The following is a 22,083-nucleotide window of genomic DNA, read 5'->3' on the forward strand; positions in this document are numbered from 1 at the left end:
TTTTACACTCGTGATCTCCTCTGGAGGTATAAGTAGGGGGAAGCAATATATTCGATACCTCATCCAGAAACGCACCCTCTCGAAACCTGGACAGCAAGCTAAACCGCGATGCAGAGCGCCTCTTGTAGAGTCTGCCACTTGAGTTTGCTAAACATCTCTGTAACGCTATCACGCTTACCAAATAACCCTGTGACGAAACGCGCCGCTCTTCTTTGGATCTTCTCTATCTCCTCTATCAACCCGACCTGGTATGGATCCCACACTGATGAGCATTACTCAAGTATAGGTCGAACGAGTGTTTTGTAAGCCATCTCCTTTGTTGATGGACTACATTTTCTAAGGACTCTCCGAGTGAATCTCAACCTTTCCTCATTTGGAGCCCACAGCTTCGGCAGGGTGATCCGCCATCCATGTCTGCCCCTCTTACATACTTATGTTGCCACATCACATGCCCGCAACGCCACCAGGCGGCATCCAGCGTCCGGTGGGCAGTGGTCATAATGTTTTGGCGTATCAGGATATGTTACTATGGTGAGTGCGTGTGGGTCTTCAGTGTCATATTTGCGTTACTGATGATGAAGATGGAGAAAACCGGTGCCGGCTCATAACCTGCTCCTTTCGAATGCCAGCAAGGGAGCCGCAGTGCTTAACATCGCTATTAACAATCTCACATACCCTCACTTCATGAAAGACTGCAGATACGTTTGGAATTTAATCTAAAACATTGGCGCAATATTCGGTATCAAGAGCTATACATCATCACTTCTCCTCCTTTTTTCTGTCAACTACATCTACGTCTACTTGTACATATACGTCTACATGCAGAGAACTGACTGTAATGCGGAGGAACCGCGAGAAATCCATGCTGGAACATACATGTTGACGTTAGCCAGGCTTGTTCAATGTTTTCAGTACGTTGTAGATGTCAGTCGTGGTCAGATCAGTCAGTGCTCTGTGTTGCGAGTGCATTATGTCAGAGTGAATTGGCTAGGTGTTACTGCTCGTACGACGGGTGCGTCCGGTAACCAAGGCAGCGGAAGCGTTTGGGTTTTCAACAGGCACCGTATCGAAAATTTATACTGCATACAGGGAAAGCAGAAATACGACATCCACCCAATCACAATGCGGATGAAAATGTGTACTGAGTACATGTTCTCTCGCGTGAGGGCCGCGAAAGGAGATAGGAGGAATAAGGGCTTATACGGATCTACTCCATGCAGCATGGTGGAGGTTACCTTGTACCGCTCACAGTCATTCCCTATCCTATTCCACTCGCAAAAGTAGCGAGGTATAACTATTGATTGCAATAGTGTCGTTCTGCCCAACCCTGCCTCTGGAGATCCCTTCGTGTTGTTTCGGTGCTGACAGGTTTCGCGAGAGCGACATTGTGTTCCGGAGTGACATTTTCAGCTGTCTTCCTCTTATTTTCCGCCATAATACTCCCTCACGAGCTTACGTGCTCCTTCCATTTCGAGGCACTTTGTAGTGTTCCACCAAGATATTTAATCGACGCCGGCTGTTGTGGCCGAGCGGTTCTAGGCGCTTCAGTCCGGAACCGTGCTTCTGCTACGGTCGCAGGTTCGAATCCTGCCTTGGGCATGGATATGTGTTATGTCCTTAGATTATTTAGGTTTTAAGTAGTTCTAAGTCTAGGGGACTGATGACCTCAGATGTTAAGTCCCATAGTGCTTAGAGCCATGTGAACTATTTAATCGACGTCGATATGTCAAGCAGCACGCGTATAAACACTGTGTTCGAATATTAAAAGATTATTTTTCCTACTCATCCGCATTGAGTTGCATTTTACCGCATTTAGAGCAAGCTATCATCAATCACACCGAATAGAAATTCAAGTCGTGTATCCTCTTACAATCATGACAGTTTCCCGTACACTATAAAGGGTTCAAATGGCTCTGAGCACTATGGGACTTAACATGTAAGGTCATCAGTCCCCTAGAACTTAGAACTACTTAAACCTAACTAACCTAAGGACATCACACACATCCATGCCCGAGGCAGGATTCGAACCTGCGACCGTAGCGGTCGCACGGTTCCGGAATGAAGGGCCTAGAACCGCTCGGCCTCATCGGCCGGCACGTACACTATAACCTCATTACCTTATCAGTCAGATCGTTTACGTATGTAGAGGGCAAGAGGCGTCCTATCGCACTTCCCTCGGCACTCCTGGCGATACCTTTGTCTCCGATGTACACTTGCCTTTCAGGGAAACGTTCTGGGTTCTGTTACTTAAAAAGCAATAGCGGTGAAGATGTCCTGTACAACAAGGATTCGAGGCGGCTACTTCAGAGTCAAGTGATGCCACATGAACGTGGGTTACTAGCCACTTCTAGTGAGGCGTGAATTTCAGCGAGATGTGCGTGAGACGATATCTGACAGCGTCTGGCTGCCGGGGTAAGGCTGGAGTGCTTTGTAAACAAACCGCGCGCGTTATACGTGACAAGAGCGACATCGGTCAACGTGCCGAGCGGTAAATTGCTTTTGGCTTTAGCCGCGTTCTAGATAAGGAAATTCGACTCGAGGAATGCAACATCAGTTTCTAAATCTTCTTACGATTACGTTATACTATAGTAGCATCACATCACAAAATTGTAAGAACTTTTATTTTTGGAGGTAACGCTACTGGAAAATAATTCACATACGAATTGAATGCCTTCTCCATGAATCCATATGTGGATTTCAAAATGTGCAGTGTGTCTGCGTTAGTGTAGAGTATACACTGAAAGGTATTCTCACAGTTTATCGCATACATTTATCGTAAGAAATGAAACTACTATCGTAAAACTCTTTACACCATATTTAGGGACTGTGGCTTGACAGAAACATATGAATTTCTGACGAAGAAGTTGCACGAATAATTGTTTTTAAAATGGGAAGAACGACATATAAAGCATTAAGAATAACATTCAACAACGAAGTAAGGCAGAGTATATCACAAACTATAAAATTAATTTTAAGCCTTATTCATTTCGTTAGTGTAATACAACACTCATCATATTAAATGGTTCAAATGACTCCGAGCACTATGGGACTTAACATCTGAGGTCATCAGTCCCCTAGACTTATAACTACTTAAACCTAACTAACCTAAGGACATCACACACATCCATGACCGAGACAGGATTCGAACCTGCGACAGTAACAGAAGCGCGGTGCCGGACTGAAGCGCCTAGAACCTCTCGGCCACATCGGCCAGCCTTATCATATTAAAACAGGGTCGTCTGCGTCCGTTGCTGCAGAGCGTGAAATGCGAGTCATACACTTTTTTCTGGAACATAAGTCAACAACAGTAGAGCACTTTACACTCTCCCAAGCGATGAGCAGTGGCTGACGCTTTCGAATAACGTCAGAGGCCTCAGTGCCGCCGTGGTAGCCGCTGACGAACGCGAGGAAGGGGGCCCCGGAGAGCTCTGACGCATAGGGCGTTCAGAGGCAGACAGCCTGCCGAGAAATCTTTCGCAAATACGTTACTGGACGGAAATTGTATCACAGGTGTGTCAGAAAGTGAAATACGCCGTATCTAAGGACTTCAGCATACAGAGGAAAGGCACTATAAAAGTTTAGACTACGAGGGTTTCCGAATGCGAGACACTGCATTCAAACGACGCGCTGTTTACCGCTGGACCACGGGCGTAGACGTAGCTTAACAACTCGAACAGACGCAAGAATTGCTGCAGGAACTGCCGCAGCTTCCAGCGTTGTTAGGTTATGCAGACAGCTGCACTTCGTGTGTTATCTGCGTGGTCATGTTGCGATCTGTACAATTTTAGAGTCTGCAGCAGCCTTCCGCCGGTCAGATTTAATGTCAGAGAGTGTACATTCTCACAAAAATCTTTCTCAAAATAAGGCATGGGATAACTCTTAATATCGTGTCGGACCTCCTTTGCCCACTGTAGTGCAACAAAACGACGTAGTAGGGGTTCAACAAGTCGTTGGAAGTCCCCTGCAGAAATATTGAGCAGTGCTGCCCCTATAGCCGTCAAAACGGCGAAAGCATTGACCGTGCAGGAATTTGAGCACGAACTGCCTCTCCATTATGTCCCACAAATGTTCGAAGGGATTCATGTCGGGTGATCTGGGTGACCTAATCATTTTCTTGTATTGTCCAGAATGTTCTTCAAACCAACAGCGAACAATTGTGGCTTTCTGACGTGGCACATTGTCATCCACAAAAATCCCATGGTTGAATGGCTGCAAATGCTCTCCAAGTAGCCGAACATAATCATTTCCAGTCAACGATCGGTTCTCTTGGAACAGAGGACCCCAGTCCATTCCATTGTAAACACTGCTCACACCATTATGGAGCGACCACCAACTTGCACTGTGTTTTGTTGAGCGCTCGGGCCCATGGCTTCGTGGGGTCTGCACCATACTCGATCCCTGGCACCAGCTATAACCAACTGAAATCGGGACTCATCTGGCCAGACCAGGGTTTTCCAGTCGTCTGGGTTCCAGTCGATACGGCCACGAGCTCAGGAGAGGCGTTGCAGGTGATGTCCTGCTGTTACCAAAGGCAGTCGCGTCGCTCGTCTGCTGCCATAGGCCATTAACGCCAAATTTCGTCGCACTGTCTTGACGGATACGTTTGAAGTACGTCTCACATTGATTTCTGCGGTTATTTCACACAGTGTTGCTTGTCTGTTAGCACCGACAACTCTACGCAAACGGCGCTTCTCTAGGTCGTTAAGTGAAGGCCGTTGGCCACTGCAGTGTCCGTGGTGAGAGATAATGCCTGAAATTTGGTATTCTCGGCACACTCTTGACACTGTGGTTCTCAGAATGTTGAATTCCCTTATAATTTTCGAAATGGAATGTCCAACTGCATTCCGCGTTCGAAGTCTGTTAATTTCCGCTGTGTTGTCATCCCCCCGAACCTTTTCACGCCAATCACCTGAGTACAAATAACAGCTCGACCTATACACTGCCCTTTTATATGCTGTGCACGCAATACTATCTCCATCTGCATAAGTGCATATCGCTATCCCATTAGACTTTCGCCACGGCAGTGTTTGCGTCGGTAAGTCGTAGACTACTGTTAGAGAGGACGGTTCTCTTTGCCTATGCAAATTTGCTTCTAGCGACTTCTTTGCTTCGTCTATTACCCCTTATTTTGTTTAAAAAGTACTTGAATTCCTTCACTGCGTCTACTACATGGACCGCTATTTTCGTGTTAATTTTTATCGTGAATTTCATTTACTTTTATGATGAGGAGATACCATTTGACTTTCTGCTTTTTATTATTTTCGCTACCACGATTTTTATTTTTGAGCCATTATCAAGTGCTACTGGAAAAGATATCGGTACATGTCAGACATCTCTGTATAAAATGACGTCAAGTTCTTACATTTCAAATCTGTATGAATTGCAATATTTTGACGGCAATATATTATACAAACGTGATATATTTCCCAGTTGCACTTGGTAATGGCTCAAAATTCGAAATCATAATATTAGAAATAATGAAAAGCATACAATAAATTGACGGCAATGTTATCTCTAAAAAAGCAGCCTTGTTAAAAATATTTAGAAAGTATTCTTGTACTACTGATATTGTTACAATTTTTTGGGCTCATTGTAGTAACTTGCATTTCAATTAAAATTTGCCTACGTTTTCTTATCAACATCATAAAGTTATAAAGTTTATTGCCTCTGTAATTGCTCTCCAGATTTTTTATTTTTTAGTTCCGCCACTTAGACAACAAATTACTGTCCATACAATACGTACGATACGTGCGAAACTAAAGTACGAAGGGGTTCAACAAGTAATGCAACACATTTTTTTTCTGACGTCAGGTTGGTTTTATTTGGAATTCCAGTACACCATATTATTCCCCCTCTTTTGGCTACAGATCCTATTTTTCAACATAATCTCTGTTCAATACGATGGCCTTACGAAGCCTTACTAGGAGGGCCTGTATGCCGGCATAGTAACACTGGTCGGCGACTGAGTCAGCGTCTTGCTCCATAAATGATCTTCTCAGCATCCACGTACTGCTTCTCGTGGAGTGCGCCCTTCTTGGGCCAAACAGAGGCAAGTCGGAAGGTGTGAGACCCGGCCCGGGTGGATGACAAAGAACAGTCCATTGAAATTTTGAGAGCTCCTCTAGGTTGTGTAGACTTTTGTGAGGCTTTGCGTTGTCTTGGAGAAGGAGAAGTTCGTTTGCATTTTTGTGGAGACAAACACGCTGCAGTCCCTTCTGAGTGTAACGCAATACACTTCAGAGTTGATTGTTCCACCATGACGGAGGACATCAAATAGAATAACCCCTTCAGAGTCCCAGAAGACCGTCGCCCTGGCGTTACCGGCTGAGGGTGCGGTTTGAGCATTTTTTTTTTTTTCCGGAGGAGAGATTGCGTGGCGTCACTGTATGAATTGCTGTTTTGTTCCCGGCTCGAAGTGATGAACCCATGTTTCAACGCCTGTGACGATGTTCGACAATCAGCCACGTAACGCACAAGCAATTTCGCACAGATAGTCCTTCGTTGGAGTTTATAGTCTTCTGTTAGGCGGCCAACGTGCACACAACTTTGAATATCCCAGCTGGCGGACGAGTGTGTCAGCGCTACCAACAGACACGTCCAATTGAACAGCGAGGTGTGTGACTGTGATCCGTTGATTACCTCGAATGAGAGCGGCTGCACGTTCCAACATTGCAAGAGTGACAGTGTGTGCAGCCTGCTAGCACTCGGGAGATCGGACACGGTTGTGCGATCTTGTTGCGATGATGAGAGACGCTTCGCCCAACAACTCACTGTGTGTTTGTTCACCGCCATTTCTCCGTTGACATTCTGCCTATGAGTGTCTGTGATGTTCTGTTTTTTCCGCTAAAACAAAACAGTTCTCTGCTTGGAACGCACCTCCGTCACAGACGCCATTTTGAAGGTTGCTTATAGCGTCGCCAACTAATGGAACGTCATGAAACTACAGGGGAATGTTCCTCTACATCTACATCTACATCCATACTCCGTAAGCCACCTGACGGTGTGTGGCGGAGGGTACTTTGAGTACCTCTATCGGTTCTCCCTTCTATTCCAGTCTCGTATTGTTCGTGGAAAGAAAGATTGTCGGTATGCCTCTGTGTGGGCCCTAATCTCTCTGATTTTATCCTCATGGTCTCTTCGCGAGATATACGTAGGAGGGAGCAATATACTGCTTGACTTCTCGGTGAAGGTGTGTTCTCGAAACTTCAACAAAAGCCCGCACCGAGCTACTGAGCGTCTCTCCGGCAGAGTCTTCAACTGGAGTTTATCTATCATCTCCGTAACGCTTTCGCGATTACTGAATGATCCTGTAACGAAGCGCGCTGCTCTCCGTTGGATCTTCTCTATCTCTTCTATCAACCCTATCTGGTACGGATCCCACACTGGTGAGCAATATTCAAGCAGTGGGCGAACAAGTGTGCTGTAACCTACTTCCTTTGTTTTTGGTTTGCATTTCCTTAGGATTCTTCCAATGAATCTGTCTGGCATCTGCTTTACCGACGATCAACTTTATATGATCATTCCATTTTAAATCTCTCCTTATGCCTACTCCCAGATAATTTATGGAATTAACTGCTTCCAGTTGCTGACCTGCTATATTGTAGCTAAATGATAAAGGATCTTTCTTTCTATGTATTCGCAGCACATTACATTTGTCTACATTGAGATTCAATTGCAATTCCCTGCACCATGCGTCAATTCGTTGCAGATCCTCCTGCATTTCAGTACAATTTTCCATTGTTACAACCTCTCGATGTACCACAGCATCATCCGCAAAAAGCCTCAGTGAACTTCCGATGTTATCCACTAGGTCATTTATGTATATTGTGAATAGCAACGGTCCTACGACACTCCCCAAAGGCACACCTGAAATCACTCTTACTTCGGAAGACTTCTCTCCATTGAGAATGAGATGCTGCGTTCTGTCCACGATATTCCACGAGAAATTCTGCATACTTTCAACCGAAATTGGCCTAAAAAGTGTTGTATTACTTACTGAATACTCCTCATAATTTATTCCAACCAAAGACTTCAGAGTTTATTGTTGCCAGAAGATGTGATATGTTTATACCACTTGCTGTAGAGACGTGTTTCAAGTTTTGGTAAGTTTGGCTTGAGTACATTACGAACAATCTGTCGGGAAAATTTGACACGACAGCCGATTAGAAAAGTGAGTGCATACATACCTCGTCGTATCGGTGGTACCTCGAAAAAGAAATACTGGTGCCGCCATCGTTTTGAGCCATGGGTTTCCATTGTATGTTATGCTTCCTCTGAAAGATCCTGGAAGAAAAAAAAAGTGGACGTGTCATTGCTAATATCAATTACAAAACGGCAGCTGATCATACAAAGTCTTATCTTTGGGTCTGAAATACGAAGATGTAGCCACGTATAAGTTAACAGGTTCCAAGATTCACACCCAAAATGCAAACAATGGATACAGGAAATTCTAATGACGACTTTGTAGGAGGTGTGACGTGAAGTTTTAATGCATGAATGGAGGAGTTTCGATTTAGAACTATATATTTTCCTCTGGTAAATTAAAAGGACTTCAAGACTTTGTCTCATGAAAAGTTTAAACATTAATTATCGCGACCAGGTTTGAGAAAATCGCATGGAACAAATGAAATGCTTCCATACTTTTCTGAGTGAGAAGCGGAGTTATGAATCGCGTTTCATTTTTTTACACGCAGTTTCTAAAATCTCCATTGTTTTTCGCTATGCAGGAGAAAAAGTAAACTCCAGATGGAAACCCGTGTCGGAAAGCATCATCCACCAAGCCAACAGAGCATCTTATTCATAGGAGATAAAACCTTTTCTACGCACCAGTTAGTTCCATCTGCTCCACTGGCGATCGTGGCAACCAATTGCGTTCGCCGATTAACAAACAACACTGGGGGACACTCCCCCTAAGCTCCTTCAGCGTACAAAGTCACGTTTGCTGTCGACAGGGGGTGGCCTAGATGCAGGTGCTGGCGCCTGTAACTTCCATGCGCTGTAGCATCGTTTGATGACTTTACCGGGCACGGTTTCCTATCCTCGGTTTTTTTGTCAAGACATCCTCTACAACCTCTCGAAATTTGTCTCAACATTTCTGGAACACACTGTACATAAGAGAGAGGCGTGTACGTACCATTTCACTGCCACGACTTACGTCAGCTGTGGAAGGTCGAATAACTGCCATATGCTAGTCATACACCATATAGAATGCACCAAAGCGACAAATGTGTTCTTTTCAGAGGATAACTAACATATTATCTTGTCAGAAAGGGATCTAAAGTGGTTTTCTTGATAGAGTTGTGTGTCCCAAACCCCCAAATACTAGTGGACTGACATATGTTATCCAGCAATAGATTAGAAGCTTATTTCAATAAAGCAACGAAAATCTGCAAACAGGCAAACGTTCACAAGGGAACATTATCACGTAACACGGCTTTACAAAGGCGCAACCCTCCATGCATTGACCAGAGATTCACACCCTGAAATTTGTTAACGTTTTGAAACACGTAACTTGAGGGTTACACGGCTTGTTAGGAAGCAATACGCAAAAAGCAATGAAAATGTCGTCTTTGTAATCTTTACGGTTAATGCAGATATATTTTAGACAGGAATCGAATATGTGATTAGAATTTGTTTCTTCCATTCGAGTCTCTGATCACAAAAATTTTTGTTCTAATACTATCGATTTTGGTCAGTGAGCATCATCTTCAGATCTGTCTAAAGTACATTCTAATATAATAAAGCCACAGTGGTACCATCAAGAGATGTAAACATCAGCAGCTAGGCGTCGTCGGGCATAACTAAAAATGTGGTTTGTGTTTGTTACGAACATTAGCGCTGTTCACATGACGACTCCGCGGGCACTTTAAGTAAGGCACCACTGTAAGTCTCAGAACAAAATAGTTTTGTGGTCATGGACTGGAATAAAAGAAACAAAATGCATATTTCCTAGATCTCTCTCTTTATTCAGGATTATATCGTAGCTTGCAGAATATGCAGTTGCTTGAGGTATAGACAGCTCACACTACTATCACGCATGTCGAGACATGGGTCCCTATCCTAAGGCAACAGGATTGCAGAAGATTGCGGATACTCCTCATCACCGATTTTCTCGAAATTTATGGTATAAGTAGGGCTTGGCCAGAAATGAAACTGACAGATCAGATGTGGGAGCTGCAGGTGGGCAAGCGTTTAGGAAGAACAGCAGTTTTAGTACAGGTTGGGGCGAGGCATGGACCAATCGTGGAAACGGGGCTGCCAGGAAGTGGTTGGCGCACCGTGAAGGCTAAAGGATGGTAATATGAGGGTCGCGGGGTCGAGTTCTTCTATGAAAGTTATTTTAATTTTCAATTTTTGCATTACTTACACTGCAAAGAAACCGAAATATTAAAAAGTAACATACTAGTAAACAACGCAATATGCTACGATCCTTTCTGGACAGTGTATGCACCCATACAAGAAAGCACTGGCTCCTTTGAACCGAGGATTCAAAAAACGGTGGATGAATACGCGCCAAGTTATAGGAATGTCGTCACTACTTCGTCAAAATCTCTGAAACTTACAGTAGCATAATACAAAAAATTTTGACTGATGTGATGAAGTCCTATGTGCAGGAGAACTGGCTCATAGGGAAGGCACACAAAATCATGATTATACGATGAGGTTTTTCAGTATGAAGAAGCATTGTCACCGAGAAATGTTAAAGTGATTCCCCCCAGAAGCACTTAGTAGTAGTAGTAGTAGTAGTAGTAGTAGCTTTATTCATCCGTAGATCTCTTTTTACAAGGATATAGGACGTGTCAAAGTATTGACAAATTTAGATCTATTTAAAATAAGCTAATTCGTATACACGTATATTTACAGACTTCTAGTTAGAGACAATCATTAGATTTACTCCTGGTATAAAATACTTCTTTTAAAAATAACTTATTAAATAATGTAATGCCACACTGTTCACTCATACCTCACTATCAGTCACTGCACACACGATAAACATATTGTTTCTTAACACTTCACTCACTAAACACACACACACACACACACACACACACACACACACACACACTGGTGATCTCTGGGCCATTTTCTGTACCACAACTTACCATTTGCTGTCCTGAAAAACTGAGTCAGCGTCCCTCCATAACGAGTGAGTGAGTGAGACGTTGAGCTCAGAAACAGGAAGAGGTGTTAGTATTGTGCTAGGCGTAGCTTGGGGGCAAGTATTTCTAGAAAGGAAAAAAAGAAGGGAAAAAAACATAAACTGAAGGTCTATGTGGAATGTTGGATATTTTATAAATATAATTTATTTGTATAACATTTTTTATCAAACCCCTACTCTGTTTTAGCTAAGTACTCCTTCAATGTATGAAATGTATTGCATAACAGGTATTTTTTAGCTGCCTTTTTAAACAAGTGTATATTTGCAATTTCTTTAATCTCTTTTGGTAATTTATTGTACAGTTTTACTCCTTGGTAGAAAATGCTGTTTTGAGTTTTATGTTTATTTTTTTTTGGTAAATGTAAGTGGAGTCTATCTCTTGTTGCATGGTCATGTACAGAGCTGTTTGTGCAGTAATTACGAATGTTATTTTAGATGTGTATTACTGAAAATGGTTCAAATGGCTCTGAGCACTATGGGACTTAACATCGGAGGTCATCAGTCCCCTAGAACTTAGAAGTACTTAAACCTAACTAACCTAAGGACATCACACACATCCATGCCAGAGGTAGGATTCAAACCTGCGACCGTAGCAGTCGCGCGGTTCCGGACTGAAGCTCCTAGAACCGCTCGGCCACCGAGGCCGGCTGTGTATAACTGACTGGTAAATGTATTCACATCGAGCAGTTAAAATTCCCAGCGGTAACATCTTTCAGCCGAGGATGACTGCCTGTGCGAATAGGCCAGAGTCGTGCTACAGTAGTTTGAGTAGTGTGATAGTGAACTCACGTTGATGTTTTGGGCACTAAATTCATGTGACCAGAACCCGAAGGAAGATATCTTGGACACTATCGGGTGCCAGTTTTGCGCTCACAAATTACCGGCTCGTAATCGACGGGAGTAACGTGACAAGTGCGAGGATATCTGGTGAGACATACCTCAGGAAACCTATCAAGAATTCATCGAATCCACTCAGAATTGCTGCTAATAAGCGGGGGGTCATAGTATTTCGGCTCAACAGTGTAAAAAATCAATCAAAGTACCGAAGATTACTTTGAATACCAAAGTGCCTTACTAGCCATGGACCTTTCCGCGGAGTTACGCCCATAACGTGCCACTGTGGTAGAAATGTTCAGTAGATTATAGGGAGACATACATTTTAACGAAGAATGTATGCTTGCAACTTCACATTTCTAACACACAAGGTGAGGAAAATTTGGCGTACTCCGACTTCATAACACGATTCCTCGCATATTAGGTATACAGTTGCATACTTTCTTTCGGTTCACTATTATCTTCAGTTATGCTCTTCCATCGAAAGGAAAAACAACCGTTCCATCGGTCTTCTTTTAGTTCTACTTCCTATTTCTTTCATCCTATTGAATGCTTGATTCTTCTAAGTCTCCTTCAGCCACAAGTATCACATAACCACTCCAATGAAGTACACTATTTCACAGAACCTCGTCTACTACAGTTGATCGCAGATTATATCGAACTGAACGAAGATACTTGTTGCAAATGTTTTAAGTGTAACCAAATTTCCGTTGTTCGAAGTACACATTATACTGATAATATGACCGGTGCGATGTTTTGTTATTAAAATTATTACATTTTGCCAATGATAATGTGCTGTGGGGTTAGAGTTCACCAGTTTTTATAAAGCATTACCAAAAATGAAAGCTTTAATCTTTCGGTATTGTCAGGAGTTCCCCAGAGAAGTGTGATAAGACCACTCTTGTTTTCTGTATACAGGGCTGTTATAATTAAACTTTCGCTACTTGAGCCAGCGTAGATGGTTCAAATGGCTCTGAACACTATGTGAATTTCTGAGGTCATCAGTCCCCCTAGGACTCAGAACTTCTTAAACCTAACTAATCTAAGGACATCACAAACATCCATGCCCGAGTCAGGATTCGAACCTGCGACTGTAGCGGTCGCGTGGTTCTAGACTGTAGCGCCTAGAACCGCTCGGCCACTCCGGCGAGCCAGCGTAGATGGAAAACTATTTATCGTAGAGGTTCCCAACTTATAGGAATGATATTCAGACTGTGCGCTGCAGGATTTGCTTTGTTAGTGGTGTTAGTGTCATGTCATGCTGTTAAGGCGACGTAGGTTTCAAACACAAGCATCAGTGTGCGTTATAGTAGCAGACAGTCAACATGGGCATGGACAAGGTGAGCAGGGCTTTACTCGCAATGCTGTTTTGTCGAAACGACAGCAATTGTGCTGCTGCTCTTCACACTCTTCGACGAGGGACGGAAGAACCTGATCCGGAAGTTCGAATTACATGGCGATGTGGGAATTGATCCTGGGAGACGCCGACAGCCAATTGCGCCAAAAAATGGTGAAGAAGACGCTGTTGCCATGGCTGAGAATGCTGGACCAAAAGTGAGATTTTCAAGCAGTGCACGAGCTGTGTCACTACAGCTGGACATTCCGTGGGCCACCGTTGTTTCGGGCAGCAGTGGAGCAATTTCTAGCGCGGTTGCAAGCTGTCGTAGATGTATATCACTGTCATATTGAGCATCGTTTGTAATCTGGAACGTAAGCGTCGTAAGCAATTAACAATAGCATTAAGCTCCCACATGTAAATTAAAATGTGTTCCATTCAATGGATTTTTAGTTATTTGTCTTCCGCATGTCATTAAAAATGTTTCCACAAAGTTCCATTGCCCTGCAATCACTCGTTCTTCATAGAGACCCTCACAAGTAGCGAAAGTTTAATTATACCCACCCGGTACATAAACGAGACTGAGCAGCAATCTACGGCTGTTTGCTCATGATGCTGTAGTGTACGGGGAAGTATCGTCGTTGAGTGTAGTAGGATACACGACGACTTAGAGTTTTTATTTGATGTGTTGAATGGCAGCTGGCTCCAAATGTAGGCAAATGTAAGTTAATGCAGACAAGCAGGACAAATAAACGTGTAATGTCTAAATACACTATTAGTGGTGTGATGCTTGCCACTATCACGTCGATTGAACAACCAGGCATAACACTGCAAAGCAGTATGAGATAAAATAAGCTCTTAAGCTCGGTAGTGGGGAAGACGAATGGTCGATTTCGATTTGTTGGCAGAATTATACAAAAAAATTAGATCATGTATAAAGGAGGCAGCGTATAGAACGCTAGTGCGACTCGTTCTTGAGTACTTCTCGAGTGTATGGGATCCCCATCAGATAGGATTAAAGACAGAAGTCGAAGCAATTCAGGGACGTGCTGCCCGATTTGTCAGTGGTAAGCTCGATTAACGCGCGAGTACCGAGTGATCAAAAAGTCAGTATAAATTTGAAAACTTAATAAACCACGGAATAATGTAGATAGAGAGGTAAAAATTGACACACATGCTTGGAATGACATGGGGTTTTATTAGAACAAAAAAAAATGCTAGACGCGTGAAAGATCTCTTGCGCGCGTCGTTTGGTGATGACCGTGTGCTCAGCCGCCACTTTCGTCATGCTTGGCCTCCCAGGTCCCCAGACCTCAGTCCGTGCGATTATTGGCTTTGGGGTTACCTGAAGTCGCAATTGTATCGTGATCGACCGACATCTCTAGGGATGCTGAAAGACATCATCCGACGCCAATGCCTCACCATAACTCCGGACGTGCTTTACTGTGCTGTTCACAACATTATTCCTCGACTACAGCTATTGTTGAGGAACGATGGTGGACATATTGAGCATTTCCTGTAAAGAACATCATCTTTGCTTTGTCTTAGTTTGCTATACTAATTATTGCTATTCTGATCAGATGAAGCGCCATCTGTAGGACATTTTTTGAACTTTTGTATTTTTTGGTTCTAATGAAACCTCATGTCATTCCAAGCATATCTGTCAATTTTTACCCCTCTATCTACATTATTCCGTGATTTATTCAGTTTTCAAATTTATACTGACTTTTTGATCACCCGACACAACGGAAATATTCCCCTGGAGGGAAGAATGCCTTCTTTTCGCTAAATACTGTTGAGAAAGTTTAGAGTATCGGAATTTGCAGCTCATTGCAGAATAGTTCTACTCCTGCCAACGTAAATTTCGTGAACGACTGCGAAGGTAAAAGAAATAAGATCTCGTAAGGAGGAGTATGGACAGTGGTTTTCCCAAATTCCATTTACGATTGGAACAGTAAAGGGAATGTGATGAATGAATAATTATTTTTTTCAACTTCCAAGATCGCTAAAATCATTTATTCATATAGGAGACCGGTTTCGGCAATTTTCTGTTGCCGTCTTCGGATATATGTTTACATCATTAAATAACCTCCTCCTTCAGTGCACCCTAAGTGTTACTACTCATTGTATGTCCATGTTGGTATTTGGAACTATACTAGAAGTCGACATGTCAGTTTTAAAATAACAGCCATGTACGCACACAACATCACGCCGATTACAGACCCCACATTCACCGCCACTTTACAACTAAATGTGATCACATGTAATCGGCGTGTACATACAGTAGCTGTTATTTTCAAACAGACTTGCCAACTTGTAATGTAGCTCACAATACCAACATGGTCATACATTGTACAACACCACTTACAACACTGAAGGAGGAGATTGTTTAATGATGTAAACATAGATCCGAAGATGGCAACAGAAAATTGCCGAAACTATATGCATGAAAGATTTTAGCATTCTTTATTATTCAGTGTTCACAGTACTATAAGTCGCCCCCATGATGACGACGTCAGAAGTGTATAAATAAAGGAAATGCTTAGTAGCTTACAAGTTATCCTGTGCCATGTATCGTATGATCGCTTTTGTAGTATTTATGTAAGTGTAGACGTAGATCCGACGTAATTTCAGACCCCTATGTCATTACAGTAACGCTTTCAGAATCGTTGTGGCAGCGATGTTACTGTGTGCGTTGGAAGTAAGGGCGTGGTACTCACTGTTCCACGTCTGAGACGAGTAGCTGGTGAGCCACGCCTTGGCGCCGGAGTTTCTCGCGGAAGTAGCGGTGCAGCTGTGGCGGAACCATCACCACGTAAGTCGGCTGTCCTGCCGCATTCCAGACCCTAATGGATGTGCTCTTTCTCATGTGGTCCAGCAGTGGCAGCTGTTGGTCTCTGAACGTCACCCGGTACAGCGCGCGCCTGCCATTCACACGAGAAAAATGCAGGCCTCGTGAAACCAAGAAGCAAGGGAAATTTACACAAATTGATCAGAGAGGTTAAAGAGACGGTTAATATCCAAATATTAAAAAAAACCAGGCAAAGGGCACTTCTTAAATACTGCTCCATAGCCAAGGATTGTTTAGACAACACAGAGGGGGATTGGTAAAAATTAGCATAAAATAATAATAAATGTCTTTGCAATTTCTACTTGCTCGATCAAATACACGATAAACGACTCAGACTCAGCTACGTACATCTACATCTACATCCACATGGATACTCTGCGAATCACATTTAAGTGCCTGGCAGGGGGTTCATCGAACCACCTTCGAAATTCTCTATTATTCCAAGCCCGTATAGCGCGCGAAAAAAACGAACACCTGTATCTTTTCGTGAGAGCTCTGATTTCCCTTATTTTATTATAGTGATCATTTCTCTCTCAGTAGGTCGGCGTCAAAAAAATATTTTCCCATTCGGAGGAGAAAGCTGGTGACTGAAACTTCGTGAGAAGATTCCACCGCAACGAAAAACGTCTTTGTTTTAATGATGTCCACCCGAAATGCTGTATCATTTCAGTGACACTCTCTTCTCTATTTCGCGATAATACAAAACGTGCTACCCTTCTTTGAACTTTTTTGATGTACTCCGTCCATCTGATCTGGTAAAGATGCCACACGGTGCAGCAGTATTCTAAAAGAGAACCGACAAGTGTAGTACAGGTAGTCTCTTTAGTAGATGTGTTACATTTTCGAAGTGTCCTGCCAATAAAATTGAGTCTCTGGTTAGTCTTCAAAAATGGTTGAAAAGGCTCTGACCACTATGAGACTTAACATCTGACGTCACCAGTCCCCCAGACTTAGAACTACTTAAGCCTAACTAACCTAAGGACATCACACACATCCATGCCCGAGGCAGGATTCGAACCTACGACCGTAGCAGCAGCGCGGTTCCGGACTGAAGCTCCTAGAACCGCTCGGCTGCAACGGCCGGCGGTTAGTCTTCCCCACAAGATTTTCTTCGTGTTCTTCCCAATTTAAGTGGTTTATAAAAAATGGTTCAAATGGCTCTGAGCACTATGGGACTTAACTTCTGAGGTCATCAGTCCCCTAGAACTTAGAACTACGTAAACCTAACTAATCTAAGGACATCACACACATCCATACCCGAGGCAGCATTCGAACCTGCGACCGTAGCAGTCGCGCGGTTCCGGACTGCGCGCCTAGAACCGCTAGACCACCGCGGCCGGCTAAGTGGTTTATAATTCCCAGGTATATAGCTGAATTTACGGCCTTTAGATTTGGCTGATTTATTGCGTAACCGAAGTGTAACGGATTCCTTTTAGCACTCATGTGAAGGACCTCACATTGTTCGTTATTTAGGGTCAATCGCCAATTTTTGCACATACAGATATCTTTTCTATATCGTTTTGAAATTTGTTTTGATCTTCTGATGACTTTACTACTCGATAAACGACATCGTCATCTGCAGAAAATATATGACGGCTGCACAGATTGTCTCCTAAATCGTGTATATAGATAGGAACGGCAGAGGACCTATGACACTGCCTTGGGGAACGCTAGAAATCACTTCTGGTTTACTCGATGACTTTCCGTCGATTACTACGAACTGTGAGCGCCCTGACAGGAAATCACAAATCCAGTCACATAACTGAGGCGATGTTCCATAAGCACGCAAATTAACTACAAGCCGCTTGTGTGGTACAGTGTCCAAAGCCTTTCGGAAATACGGAAACAATTTGAAATCCCTTGTCAATAGCACTCATCACTTCGTGTGAGTAAAGAGCTAGTTGTGTTTCGTAAGAACGATGTTTTCTAAACCCATAAGCCGGAACTAACCACTAGATGTCAAGAAAGGCGGACAAGCCATACAAAAGGAGAGGTGGGAGTATTTTTTTTTTTTTTTTTTTTTTGTTAGCAGAGACGCAGTAATTGCTGAATGGGTCGGTCAGGAGACTACAGCGATATCGAACGTGGACTAACCTTTGGATATCACCTGTGTATTAAATGCATCAGGGACATTTAACCTTTATAGAGCTGACCATGTTGACTGTCGGTGATGTGATTATCAAGCCGGCCGGAGTGGCCATGCGGTTCTAGGCGCTACAGTCTTGAACCGCGCGACCGCTACGGTCGCAGTTTCGAATCCTGCCTCGGGCATGGATGTCTGTGATGTCCTTAGGTTAGCTAGGTTTAAATAGTTCTAAGTTATAGGGGACTGATGACCTCAGAAGTTAAGTCCCATAGTCCTCAGAGCCATTTGAACCATTTGATTATCAAGTGGAAACGCGAAGGAACAACCGCAGCTAAACCAAGACCAGCCAGATCTCATCTGCTGACGAACATGAACCGTTAAACACTGCGGAGGGTGATCGTAAAAAGTTAAAAGGAAATCGGCGGAAAGAATCACTTGCGAGTTGCAAAGTGCTGCCAACCGTCAAGCTAGCACAGAGACGGCGCATAGCGATTTTAGAAAAATGGGGTACAGTGGTCGAACCGCTCTCACAAGGCGTTCTTCCTGCTTTTTCTCTGCTTCTTACTTGATTCTTGGTTCTTCTCTGGGCAGGATATGGGAATACATTTCTGCATAGTAGTAGTAGTAGAGGGTTTTTTTGGGCGCACGATAGCAAGGTCTTAGCGCCCGCTCAGTAACAGATTGAGACGGGTGTCAAGAAAATACTCAGAACAGTAAGATAAAACATAACGTAAAACACAGGTAACAAGCTTTGAAAAATATGTGCCTACCCACACCGAAGCGTGGGACGAAGCATGTCGTCAGCAGTAAAACATGGAAAACACAGGAAGAAAGTGGTAGGGGGAGCTAAAACAATATAGCAGATGGAAGTGGCTGGCTGACCGGTAGGAACGAGCGGTCTAGGGCGCTGCAGTCATTGACTGTGCGGCTGGTCCCGGCGGAGGTTCGAGTCCTCCCACGGGCATACGTGTGTGTGTTCGTCCTTAGGATAATTTAGGTTAAGTACTGTGTACGCTTAGGGACTGGTGACCTTAGCAGTTAAGTCCCATAAGATTTCACACACACCGCAAGGAAAAAGGGAGGAGCCAGCCATTCTGCAATACACTACTCCAGCCTAGAAGTTTAGGCCAGAGTCTAGACACATCACAAAACTTTAAAACCCTAGACACACACGTCTCATCATTAGCTAAACACAGGCCAGATCCCCATCAACTTGTGCTTCTGCCCTTGCATCACGGTATAAAATGCATTCCGTTAAAATGTGCCGGACAGAGATGTGGACACCACAAGCATCACAAAACGGGGGAGTCTCGGTCAGTGCTGAGCAACACTTGAGATGTTTGCAAAAAGAGACATAATGTCTGATGTGATAACCGCAATCACTGGTTTTTGGCTGGCTCTGAGCACTATGGGACTTAACATCTGTGGTCATCAGTCCCCTAGAACTTAGAACTACTTAAACCTAACTAACCTAAGGACATCACACACATCCATGCCCGAGGCAGGATTCGAACCTGCGACCGTAGCAGTCGCGCGGTTCCGGGCTGCGCGCCTAGAACCGCTAGACCACCGCGGCCGGCCACTGGTTTTTCCAATGTTATTTATAACCCGTCTTGAATGCAAAAAATGTTTATTCACATGAACGGGTTCGGTTTCTCTAGAACCATCTTCAGGCCTGCAATTTCGGTTACAGGAGTAACCCGTCCATACACAGCAACCTTCGCATGCTGCGTCACATAAAACTGGTTGCAGATCTGAAGATGGTTCTAGAGGAACCGAAACCGGTCATGTGAGTAAACATATTTTGCATTCAAGACGGATTATAAATAACATTGGAAAAACTTGAGATGTTGTAAACAGCGACGCCACTGGACAGTGAATGACTGGAAACGAGTGATTTGGAGCACCCTGTGGCAATCATATGAAAGGGTCTGAGTTTGGCGGATGCCTGAAGAACGTTACCTGCCAACATCTGTGGTGCCAGCAGGGAAGTATTGAGGACGTAGCGTTACGGCAAGGGGATGGTTAGGGTGTGCTCTCTTCACATGTGCTACAGAAAAAGCTAAATGTGGAAGGATGTAAATACATTTTACAGCACTGTGTGCTGTGTGCAGTAGACTAACAGTCGGAGACAATAACTGGTTCTATCAGCATAACAGTGCACCCTGTCATAAGGCCGCATCTGTGAGGGAATGTTTTGTGGACCAGCAACATTCCTGAAATGGACTGGCCTGCCCAGAGTTCCGCCCTGGATTGAACGTTTCGGAATGAGTTAGAACGTCGACTTCACTAAAGACCCCAGTGTCCAACATCACGACCTCCTCTGGTTCGCCGGCCGTGTGTCCGAGCGGTTCCAGACGCTTCAGTCTGGAACCGCGCGACCGCTATACTCGCAGGTTCGAATCCTGCCTCGGCCATGGATCTGTGTGATGTCCTTAGGTTAGTTAGGTTTAAGTAGTTCTAAGTTCTACGGGACTGGACCTCAGATGTTAAGTCCCATAGTGCTCAGAGCCATTTGAACCACCCTCTGGTTTCAGCTCTTGAGGAAGAATGGGCGGCCATTCCTCTGTAGACATTCAGACACCTAAGTGTCCCAGGGGAGTTCAAGCCGTCACAGAGGCGAAAGGCTGGACACACCCAATATTAACGTCCACTAACAGATGTCCGGACACCTTCGATCGGATAGTGTCCAGTTCATAGTACTGAAAAGCCTTACGCCCTGATCTGCAACAGATTCTTGTATCTGACAGTGATTTGACCTACACTACGCGGCAGTATCGATACGGAGTCTGAGATACTGCAGTCTGCAAGTAATAACAGTTCTTCGCGATTCCACTGCCGGTGTAAGCAGAGTTTACAATGAGCGCGCCATCTGGCGGAGTTCTGCTCTTAAATACGTGTGCGCGGTTGTTTAACGCTTTATCACCTGAAGCCTTCGAATCGCACCATTTGATATAGTGTTTGGCTATTGTTTATCGTTCGGTTTTGCTCTTTGAGTATTCACTCTAGGCTGATCTTGTAAGTTTACGACTTTGCAATGTTTTAGATTCTGTTTCTGGGCCGCTGTTCACTATGTGAACTTAGTCGCTACCGACCTTTCGGAATGCGAGTTGTTCCAACTGTCACTGCGTCACTACCTTCCGAGTGATAATGAACTTTTACTACCGTTGCCGGGTAGCATAGTAAAATGGCGACGAACCTTTACTGATACTAAAGGGATGATATACTAAACCACACACCATTTCGTTCATATGTGGAGATAAATGGAATCAGTTTTTCAGCTAGATAGATGGGAAAACTAGAAGAATATAATAGAAAGGCAGAAATATAATCATGGTCCTGATATCAGTAAGTAGAGAAGTAGTAGTAATAGTAGTAGTAGTAATAGTAGTTTTATTAATCCGCGTATCCCTTATACATAGCTAATGGCATTTCATCCTATTACAGTTTAATAAGGAGAAAAACAAAACGTAATTCATACAAACAGGCGTTTAGATACATGTACAGTTCGCAAGGGTGTGTTCCGTTAGTCTCCCGTGGTCCTGTAGTAGGAACCATCCCAGAATTTGTCTGACGTAATTCAGGGAAAATCAGCGAAGATAGCCGGATTGAGAATGGAGCCTCCATCCTTCCGAATACAAAATCAGTCTGTTAAAAGCTGCGCAATATCATTCCTTTTAACCATGGTGTACATCATTTTTACGAAACGAAATTATTTTATAACGTAAAAAGCTAGTGCTATATAGTTTTTTTATTTTTCACTATCATTCATCGCACACACTACACATGCATTACTTAATTATGTACCTCTACCCACA

General features: G+C 43.7%; 1 protein-coding gene across 1 annotated transcript in view; it reads right to left on the reverse strand.

Moving 5' to 3' along the window:
- The window catches only part of LOC126260386 (carboxypeptidase B-like), a 126,383-nt gene that overhangs the window by 82,924 nt on the left and 21,376 nt on the right, over window positions 1-22,083 (reverse strand). The window contains exons 2-3 of the mRNA XM_049957714.1: window positions 16,049-16,252; window positions 8,187-8,283 (exon numbers count right to left, since the gene is read on the reverse strand). Of these exons, the coding sequence (XP_049813671.1) occupies window positions 8,187-8,283; window positions 16,049-16,252 (301 nt within the window). The remainder of the gene's footprint in view (window positions 1-8,186; window positions 8,284-16,048; window positions 16,253-22,083) is intronic.

The sequence above is a fragment of the Schistocerca nitens genome, chromosome 5, assembly GCF_023898315.1.
Source record: "Schistocerca nitens isolate TAMUIC-IGC-003100 chromosome 5, iqSchNite1.1, whole genome shotgun sequence".
In the NCBI taxonomy this organism is placed as follows: Eukaryota; Metazoa; Arthropoda; class Insecta; order Orthoptera; family Acrididae; genus Schistocerca; species Schistocerca nitens.